General features: G+C 45.7%; 1 protein-coding gene across 2 annotated transcripts in view; it reads left to right on the plus strand.

The window, feature by feature from the left end:
• MSS51 (MSS51 mitochondrial translational activator) overlaps positions 1–9,890 on the plus strand; it is a 31,615-nt gene extending 21,725 nt beyond the window's left edge. Inside the window, exons 6-8 of one of the 2 annotated variants that reach the window (XM_081888028.1) lie at positions 7,141–7,234; positions 9,404–9,678; positions 9,730–9,890. In XM_081888028.1, the coding sequence (XP_081744154.1) occupies positions 7,141–7,234; positions 9,404–9,632 (323 nt within the window). In that variant the 3' untranslated portion in view covers positions 9,633–9,678; positions 9,730–9,890. Of the gene's footprint in view, positions 1–7,140; positions 7,235–9,403 lie in introns of both variants that reach the window. The other variant, XM_081888029.1, reaches the window with a different exon arrangement.
• Positions 9,891–10,332: the final 442 nt, after the last annotated feature.

The raw sequence follows: 10,332 nt of genomic DNA on the forward strand, positions 1-10,332 counted from the left end.
AAAGATCCTTTGAATCTGCAAACAAATGTGGAAAATTGTTAGCCTGGCAGTTGAAAAAGAGACAAAAACTTAACACAGTTACAAATCTAGAGATTGAAGGGAGAATGGTTCAGAAACCCGATGAAATCAGAAGGTCCTTCCAGAAATATTTTAAAGAACTCTATTCTCAAAGGCCACAAAAAAGCTCAGAGGTGGACCAATTTGTTATAACTAATGGATTACAAAAAATACCCCAGGAAATGAGAGCAACCCTGAACTGTAATATTACAACCCAAGAAATTGAATGCGCCATTCAGAACCTCCAACTGGGCAAATCTCCGGGACCTGATGGGCTTACTTCCAAATATTATAAGGTACTGAAGGACTCATTGACACAACCATTGCTGGAAGTTTGCAACCAGATTATGGAGGGGAGGAAGGCACCGGAAACGTGGAAAGAAGCCTTCATCACGTTGATCCCAAAACTAGAATCTGAAAAAACTCAACTTAAAAACTACCGCCCTATCTCACTCCTAAATGTGGATTATAAAATTTTTGCAGACATTTTGGCAAGTAGGTTTAAGAAAGTCTTAAATGAAGTTATTCATAAGGACCAAGCAGGCTTTCTCCCTGGTAGGCATTTATTTGACAACACAAGAAACATCATTGACATTTTGGAGTTTTTACAGATTAATTCAAACACAAGAGCGGTGTTGATTTTTATTGATGCGGAGAAGGCCTTTGACAACATTTCTTGGCTGTTTATGAAGAAAAATTTGGAAAGGATGGGAGTAGGGCGGGGGTTTGAAAATGGAATAGAAGCAATTTATTCAGAACAAAAGGCCAAATTGATAGTAAACAACGTGGTGACAGAGGAGTTTAAAATTGAAAAAGGGACACGACAGGGGTGCCCTCTATCTCCTCTGCTGTTTATTTCAGTCCTGGAGGTGCTACTGAACATGATTAGAAACGACCGGTTGACACAGGGAATTGTGGTCGGAGAGAAACAATATAAACTGAAAGCTTTCGCAGACGACTTGGTATTAACATTACAGGAGCCAGCCTCTAGTACTAAAAGAGCGTTAGAATTAATTTCTGATTTTGGTCGGGTGGCGGGATTCAAGCTGAATAAACAAAAAACTAAAGTTTTAGCAAAAAACTTGACAACTACTGAAATAGAGGAGTTCAGAAAAGAAACAGAACTAAATGTGGTTAAAAAAGTAAAGTACCTAGGGGTGCACTTGACCTCCAAAAATTTGAATTTATTTAAGGACAACTATGAGAAATGTTGGTCAGAGATAAAAAGAGATCTGGAAACATGGTCAAGATTAAAACTTTCCTTGTTGGGCAGAATAGCTGCTATAAAGATGAATGTATTGCCGAAAATGCTATTTTTGTTTCAGTCCCTCCAGATCGTGGATAAGGTGGAATGTTTTGGAAAATGGCAGAGGGATTTATCTAAATTTGTCTGGCAGGGCAAAAAGCCCCGAATAAAGTTTAAAATACTAACAGATGCGAAAGAAAGAGGGGGGTTTGCCCTGCTGGACTTGAGGTTATATTATGAAGCTGCAGCCCTCTGCTGGTTGAAGGATTGGATCCTATTGGAGAACACCGATGTCCTTGACCTGGAGGGATTTGATAATGCTTTTGGGTGGCATGCATATTTGTGGTATGACAAGGTTAAAGTTCATAAATTGTTCAAAAACCATATTGTCAGAAGGGCAATTTTCATGGTCTGGTCAAAATATAAAGACTTATTGGAGAGTAAAACTCCGAGGTGGCTCTCACCGATGGAGGCCAAAGCACGTAAAAGACTCAATATGGAGGCCCACTGGCCTAAATATTGGGAAATAATTGAAAAAATTGGAGATAAATGGAGGTTACAGAGTATGGAAAAGTTAAAAAACAAGGTGCGAGATTGGTTGCATTATGCTCAAATCCAGGAAGTTTTTAAAGCAGACAAAAAAGTGGGTTTTCAGGAGGAAAAATCGAAACTAGAAACAGAGTTGCTTGAGCCAAAATCCAAGCTAATTTCGAGAATGTATAACTTGCTGCTTAAATGGAACACACAGGATGAGATTGTCAAATCCTCTATGATAAAGTGGGCACAGGACTTGGGGCATAACATTATGTTTGAAGACTGGGAAAGGTTATGGAACACCGGAATGAAATTCACGGCATGTACTGCCTTGAAGGAAAACATTATGAAAATGATATACCGGTGGTACATGACCCCAGTCAAGCTTGCAAAGATATATCACCTGTCTGATAATAAATGCTGGAAATGTAAGGAAGAGGAAGGGACATTTTTACACCTCTGGTGGACCTGCCCGAAAGTGAAGGCCTTCTGGGAAATGATACATAATGAACTAAAAAAGGTGCTGAGATTCACCTTACCTAAGAAACCGGAGGCCTTCCTTCTGGGCATGGTAGACCAGAGGATGGTCAAGAAAGATAGAACTTTCTTTATGTACGCTACTACAGCAGCGAGGATTCTGTTGGCAAAGCACTGGAAGACACAAAATCTACCCACATTGGAAGAATGGCAGACGCAGCTGATGGACTATATGGAGTTGGCTGAAATGACTGGCAGAATTCGAGACTCGGGAGAAGAAGAAACGGAGGAAGTTTGGAAAAATTTTAAGGACTATTTGAAAAAGCATTATAAGTTGTATGAATGTTAAAAAATGCTCCTTTCTAGGAAGGTATAGCTTCAGTATCGGCAAATTTCTGAATTGATAAATAAGATACTATAAGACAGAAGTGAGGTAACGAAATATTTTTATTGTGTGGAAATTAAAAATTAATGCAATTGTATCGAAATGTTTACATCAGATAACACGATAAAATGGAAGATATATTGTTATGTACAAAACAAGTCAACAAATTGCTGAGGTTTTGGTTACACAGGGAATGCAGTGCTCGGGAGATGGGGGAAGTCCATTGGATTCATGGAAGTATGTATTTGAAAGTGGAAATTTGTTTATTAAAAACCTAATAAAATATTTATAAAAAAAAAAAGAACGGACCTCCAGAACGAATTAAGTACTTAACCCGAGGTACCACTGTATTATGAATATTTATAATAAAAATAGCTGAGCATCCTGTTCTCACTGTAGCCAACCAGATGCCCCCATGCCAGCAGGGCCCCTCCACACTTGCCATTCCCAGCAACTGGTGTTCATTGGCACACTGCCTCTGACAGCCTCCGACTTTCTGACAAAGCGTCAGGATTCTCCACGTTTTCATTTGTCTGTTTGTGATTTCTTCTGTTTGTCCTGGGTTCTCTACCCACAGGTCCAAGAGATTGGTTTTTTGTACCGCCACTTTCCCTGGGGGAACCTACTGCTCACTACTGAATCAGAACCAACATCAGTTGGGATTTCTGCGGATTGGCGTTTGTTCCGATTCAGCAGTAAGCACCGGGTTTTCCCAGGGAAAGCTGAATAAAATGTGCAGAGAATGTCCTCTAAGCAATCTTTTCCCACCAGGCCATCATGCTAAGGACCTCTTGTGCCAGCACACAGGCCATGAATCTCACTGCCTCTCACCCTAACCTACCTCACAGGGTTGCTGTGTGGATGACACGAGGAAGGGGAAATCCGGGTATGCCACCTTGAGCTCCATGGAGAAAAAAGGTGGGATATAAATCCAATAAATAATAATGATACTACCAATAAATAATTGCACAAACCTAGATTATACACTTGAATCCCTCCTGCAGGTGATCCCACTCACCCGAGGGATCCTATGGATGCCAGATGTCTCAGAAGCACACCTTGCGGATCACAACTTGCCTAGCAAGCACCAGATTCTGCCCAGCTGTCTCGTAAGCTATCCCACTTCCAGTCAGCTGCTTGCTGCTGACAGTGTGTTTCACTGCTGGGATTAGACTGAGCACTAAAGAGCTGAGCTGAGGGACCCTGACAGGGGCTGATCAGCTTGTTAGCATACCTATCACTATCGAGCTGGTTAAGTGCAGAGCAGCTGTGGTGGGGGGCATTAAGTGCTCAACCGCACACACAGCTTGGGCGTTCCTTGCACACATTACAAAACGTACCGGAAGCCGTCATGGTGCGTTGTAATGTGGGGGCAATCGGTACGTGACAAAATGGCCACAAGGATTTCCCCAAACTGCATCCTGCTCAGTTTCTCCAGGGAAGGAGAAACTAGGTTCTATGAGCATGCCTCAGCCCATAATAATAATAATTTCTTATTTGTACCCCGCCCATCTGGCTGGATTTCCCCAGCCACTCTGGGCGGCTTCCAACAAATATTAAAAATACATTAAAATGTCACACATTAAAAACTTCCCTGAACAGGGCTGCCTTCAGAAGTCTTCTGAATGTCAGGTAGTTGTTTATCTCTTTGATGGGAGGGCATTCCACAGGGCGGGCGCCACTACTGATAAGGCCCTCTGCCTGGTTCCCTGTAACTTGGCTTCTTGTAATGAGTGAACCGCCAGAAGGCCCTCGGTGCTGGACCTCAATGTCGGGGCAGAATGATGGGGGTGGAGGCTCTCCTTCAGGTATACTGGGCTGAGGCCATTTAGGGCTTTAAAGGTCAACACCAACACTTTGAATTGTGCTCGGAAACGTACTGGGAGCCAGTGTAGGTCTTTCAAGACCAGTGTTATGTGGTCTCGGTGGCTGCCCCCAGTCACCAGTCTAGCTGCCGCATTCTGGATTAGTTGTAGCTTCCTCTGTGAGGGCAGATCTGAGATGGAGGAGGAAGAAGAAGCAGGCAGGCATTGCCTCTCGCTGGACTGGTGGTAAGCAAGAAGGCAGGCAGGGGAGGGCTGGCTGAGGGCAGACTGAGGTTGGTGGGGCAGTGCCCCATTCACCTAATGGACCCACCTTCACTGGTGCCCCTCCATGTACAACAGCTGACCAGAATCTTACATCAACATCCTCCACTGAACCCAGGAGCAGAAGACAAGATCTGTCCACTCACACCCCCCCTCAGTATCTGTCGCCTAAGGCAGCTGCTTCATCTTGCCTCATGGCTGAGCTGGCCCAGGCCTGGATTGATAGATGGCACATCACACAACAATAGAGGGTATCTGGAGACAATGCTGCAAAGCAGGCTTCTTTTTCTACCGGGATGGGATAAAAGAGAAAGAGACATTTTATGAAATTTTATCGGGGAGCGGGGAATGACTTCTGAGAAATTTTAGGTCAGTAGGTCAGTTCTATACTTTATCCTTTTTGTATATAGAAAGATGATGATGATGATATTTAGCCCCAAACAAAAAGGCCTCCCAGAGTGGCTTAAAAATGTGACATAGGGGGTCCTCACCCTCAGGCTTTCAAGCTAAAAGATACAGTGGTACCTCGGGTTAAGTACTTACGTAATTCATTCCGGAGGTCCATTCTTAACCTGAAACTGTTCTTAACCTGAAGCACCACTTTAGCTAATGGGGCCTCCTGCTGCTACCGCGCCGCCAGAGCACGATTTCTGTTCTCATCTTGAAGCAAAGTTCTTAACCTGAAGCATTATTTCTGGGTTAATGGAGTCTGTAACCTGAAGTGTACGTAACCTGAAGTGTATGTAACCTGAGGTACCACCATATAGCACAAAAGGAAAAAGACTGGAAGGAAGGCAGGAAACTCTCCTTTGGGATTTCAAACCACATATGCCATATCCATCACAATGGTGGGCATTTCCATAACATTACCTGCCCAGTCCTGGAAGGCAATCTGAAACTTTTCGCAAAGGATGTTGCAGTGTGTCTTGTCTCAGCGATGGCACTATGCGGCACTGCAAGGGTGCTTCTTACTCAGGAGCAAGGCCATGTTCCACTGGCGCGCTCCACCACATTCCGTAGGTATTAAGCTATTAGTACCAGGATAGTCAAATGCCCTTGTGAATACGCAAGGCTCCCTTGGCACATCATTCCAAGCTTGCAGAAATGTCAGAGGGCTTTGCAAACTGGGAATTAATCTTCCCTCCGTCCCCACTCTGCCATCCCCAATCTGATCTGATCTTGGCAGTGTCACCGCCCGCCCCCCATGGTTCCCAGCTATGACGTGCGAGAGAGTTTGGCATCCTTGTTCTGACAGCTGCACAAACAGCCAGACCCTCACTATTCCCTCCCTCGACCTGCTGGGGAAGTTTCCAGTCTCCATCCTCTTTATGCCAAAGGTGTGATGTACAAGTGGAATCAGCACTTGCTTCACATATCGGCCTTGCAAGGTATAAGCACGCTAAGTTGGCACTCTTCACCAGCAAAAGGTGCAGAGAATGTCCTCTGAGCAATCTTTTCCCGTCATGACATCATGCTAGGGGCATCTGTACGGCATCCAGGGAAAGTCGGCCTCAGTTCTTGCCCTGCAGCTTTGTCTGGCGTCCAGTCTCTGCAAATAGCACATGAGGTTATTAAAGCCATCCCTGCACTGAATTGCTTCATGCTGCAAGTGGTCACATGGGGATGTGTGTGTGCGTGTTGTATCTTGCAGGGGAGTGTTCAGACGTGCAACCAAAATGATCAAGGGGATGGAGGGACGCTCCTATGAGGAAAGGTGGTAGCATTTTGGACTTCTAGGTTTGGAGATAAAGCAAGAAAGAGGGGACTTGATAGAAATGTATTAAACTTATGCATGTCATGGAGAAAGTGAAACACTAGAATTCATGGACAGCCAATGAAGCTGAATGTTGGAAGTTTCAGGACAGACAATAGAAAGCCCTTCTTCAGGCAGTGCATAGTTAACTTGTTCCCACAAGGGGTAGTGATGGTCACCAAGCTTGATGGCTTTAAGAGAGGATTGGACAAAGGCTATCAATGGCTACTAGGCATAATAGCTATGCTGTGGGAGGCAATGATGCTTCTGAACACCAGTTGCTGGAAGCCACAGGAGGCGAGAGTGTGCTTATGCTCAGGCCCTGCTTTTGGACTTTCCACCGGCTGGCCACTGTGGGAACAGGATACTGGAGGAGATAGGCCCTTGGCCTGATCCAGCAGGCTCTTATTATGTTCTAATGCATGGTGGCACATAGAAATGGCACCAGGGTCAGGGAGACGGCTAGGCTGAAACCCTTCCGACATGTTCTCTTGTGTGTTTCACCACATTGCAAAGGGCAATTCCACGAGATAAACCTTTCAAAAAATGCAGCCTGGGCACTGCATGCAAATTAGCCATTTCCGGTCTTCTCCATTCCTAGGTTTCCATGCCTGCCATGACCTAATGGAGAGTTGGCTTCCCACCTTGCTGCTCCTTCGAGACTACGAGATCCCCTCGCTCTTCACAGTGTACAGGTAAACAGGCAGGTTTTCCTCTACTTCCTCTCCCACACCTGTTCTCCATTGCTGGTGCCAAGGGCCAAAAGAGACGATAAGTAAGTGGAGGTTGGATGGCTATCTATCATGGATGCTTTAGCTGAGATTCCTGCATTGCAGGGGGTTGGACTAGATGACTCTTGGGGTCCCTTCCAACTCTTAAGATTCTATGATTCTATCTGGTACTGGGGGCAAAGGTGGACAGATGTACCGTATTTTTCACTCCATAAGACACACTTTTTTCCCTCCTAAAAAGGGGAAATGTGAGTGTCTTATGGAGCGAATGGCGCTGCGCAGAGAGGGAAAGCTGCGCAGCGCCCCTTCAGCGAAGCAAGAGGAGGAACGGAGCCCCTTCTGTTCCTCCCCCCGCTTTGCTGAAGGGGCGCTGTGCAGCTCTCGCTCTCTGCGCAGCGCCCCTTCAGCGAAGCGCCTCTCCTGGCTTCTGCCTTAGTGATCCCTCTTGCTGTCCTGGCTTATGGGATAGCCCCGCGGAGCCTCTTCCGGGCAGGGGGAGCCTTCATCCCGCTGGCCTGAAGAGGCTTGGCTATCCCAGAATCCAGAACAGCCAGAGGCTATCCCAGAAGCCAGATCCCTCTTGCTCTTTCTGGCTTTTGGAATTCAGAATATTTATTTTCTTGTTTTCCTCCTCCAAAAACTAGGTGCGCGTTATGGTCTGGTGCGTCTTATGGAGCGAAAAATACGGTAACTGTTAGCTTCACAAAGCAGGCTGCATTCAATTTCAATTCACAGTATTTCAGTTTAAATTTCAATTCACAGGGACATAGGAAGCTGCCCCATGTTGGCTCAGACTATTGACCTCTCTAGCTCCATATTGCCTACACTGACTGGCAGTGGCTCTTCAGGGTCCAGGCAGGAATCATTCCCAGCCCTACCTGGAGATGCCTGGGATTGAACCTGGGCAAGGCTGATGCGCTAACCACAGAATCACAGGCCTTCCACTCTTCTATTCTCCTTCCAGGACATTTTGACATTTGCCGCTCATTTGGATGTCCAACCTGCATTAGGAATGTGCAGGTGAGGCTGCAGAGCATTCAAACAGACTAGGAAGGACGAGGGAGGCATAGGAGGAATGGCTAGGGGGCTGTTGCAGCTGCCTCCCAACATCTACCACCTGAGGCATTTGCCCCATTTTGTCCGATAGTGGGGATGGCCCTGAACTCATTGAGTTATAAGAAGCTACACAGAAACTGGGAACCGGAGCCTTCTCTTTTCAGTTTCCTAGGACTGTCACCAAACCCAGTGTGGCCCCATTAGGGCAGAATGCCCAGGAAGCCAAATCAATATTGGCATTCCGTCGACTTTTGAGTATCTGTTTGAACACATATTCCTTTGATCTCTTCCCAAGCCTCCTGTTTCAATTGCTGTGTTGTTTTATTGCCTGTTTTAATTATGTAAGTGTGTATGCATAATTTATATTTATTCAATTTTCAATATAACAAGATACATACTTACATTAAAACAAGGTGGGGGAGGAAGATTCATAAATACATATCTAAAAGGAAGGAATGAGAAAAATTCACGAACGTGGAAAATCCATTGTTTTGATGGGATTGTGTATATATATTAATATTTCTGTAAATTGGATTTTATGTATTAGAAGCCTAAAATTATTTTCATTAATTTTATTATGACATTTATACCGCATCTTTCCTCCAAGGAACTCAAGGTTGCATACATAATTCTCCTTTTTCTATCCTCAAAACCACCCTGTTGAGGTAGGCTAGGTTGAAAGGCAGTGACCAACTAAGTAGGAATTTGAACCCTGAACCCCAGGTCTTAGTCTAACACTCTAATCACTACTCTATGCCATCTCTATTCAGTGGATGCTAATGAAGTCCAGGCAAGGTTTTGTTAAAGCATGTGTTATTTCATACTTTCCAGTGTGTTTTTCTGTTGCTTTCATTGCAAAAAATCTGATCTTTTGAGGAAGTGGGTTTGTTGTGCAAAACATCCCCATCCATTATAAGACCACAACTATCATGGGCCGATACGTGATTGAGTTCCACCCCAAAATAGTGACTATCTGGATGCACTTGAAAAACCATTCAGGGTCTAAAATGACCTAGCCAGTGCTAACTGAAAATGAGCTAGCAGCACTAACCAAGGCCTCTTCCTTCTTTCCCCCAGTGAACAGGAAATGAAGAATTCGCTCAAGATCTTGATGGAGCTAGAGACCCAGATCACAGGCTGTGGGGCCAACCCCTTTGCCTCCCTCAAACCAGAACAGGCCTACTCAAACCCCAATAAGCCTCCTGTCTACTGCAACTCCCACTACATGATGTTCCGGGGGCTGTCTGCTCCTGCAGATGAGCTGGACATAGGAGAGCTGGATGGGGGCGAAGAGGAGCGAGATTAGATGGGGAAGCTTAGAGCAAGCGACCTCCTAACTCCAGGCAGCAGAGGCTTCTTCATTTCCCCACATCTGTTCAACTGCTTGCTTGGAGCGGACAGAGATGTCAGGAACGCAAGTGGTGGTTTTGTGTGCGTGCTCATTCTCAAAGCTGGCCCCGTCCTTGGAGCTGAAGGGCAGATTCCAAGGGTAGCAAATAGGGAAGGGCCATAGCTCAGTGGGGAAGCATCTGCTTTGCATGCAGGAGGTTGTGGATTCACTCCCCAGAGACAGAGCTGCTCTGAGGCCGTGGATGTTGGCCCTTCCGAACTGGAATTCCCATCAACCCCAGAAACCATGAAGCTACCAGCCATGATGTCTGTGCTCTGCCTCTGACAGAGTAATGTGTCTTGAGTACCAGTTGCTGGAAACCACAGGAGAGAGTGCTCTTGTGCTTGGGTCTCACTTGTGGGTTTCCCTCCAGGTATCTGGCTACCCTCTGCGAGACCAGGATGCTGGACCAGATGAGCCTTTGGCCTGATCTACCAGGCTCTACCCATGGGTTCCATGGTTGGAGGCTGAAGAGCTTTGGGATACCAGTTGCTGGAAATTGCAGGAAGAAAGTGTGCTGTTGCACTCAGATCCTGCCTCCTGGCTTCCGTCCCACAGGCATCTGGGGGTGGGGCACTGTGAGACCAGGATGCTGGACTAGATGGGACATTGGTCT

Source organism: Podarcis melisellensis (genome assembly GCF_964234715.1).
Source record: "Podarcis melisellensis genome assembly, chromosome: 14".
NCBI classification, from domain to species: Eukaryota; Metazoa; Chordata; class Lepidosauria; order Squamata; family Lacertidae; genus Podarcis; species Podarcis melisellensis.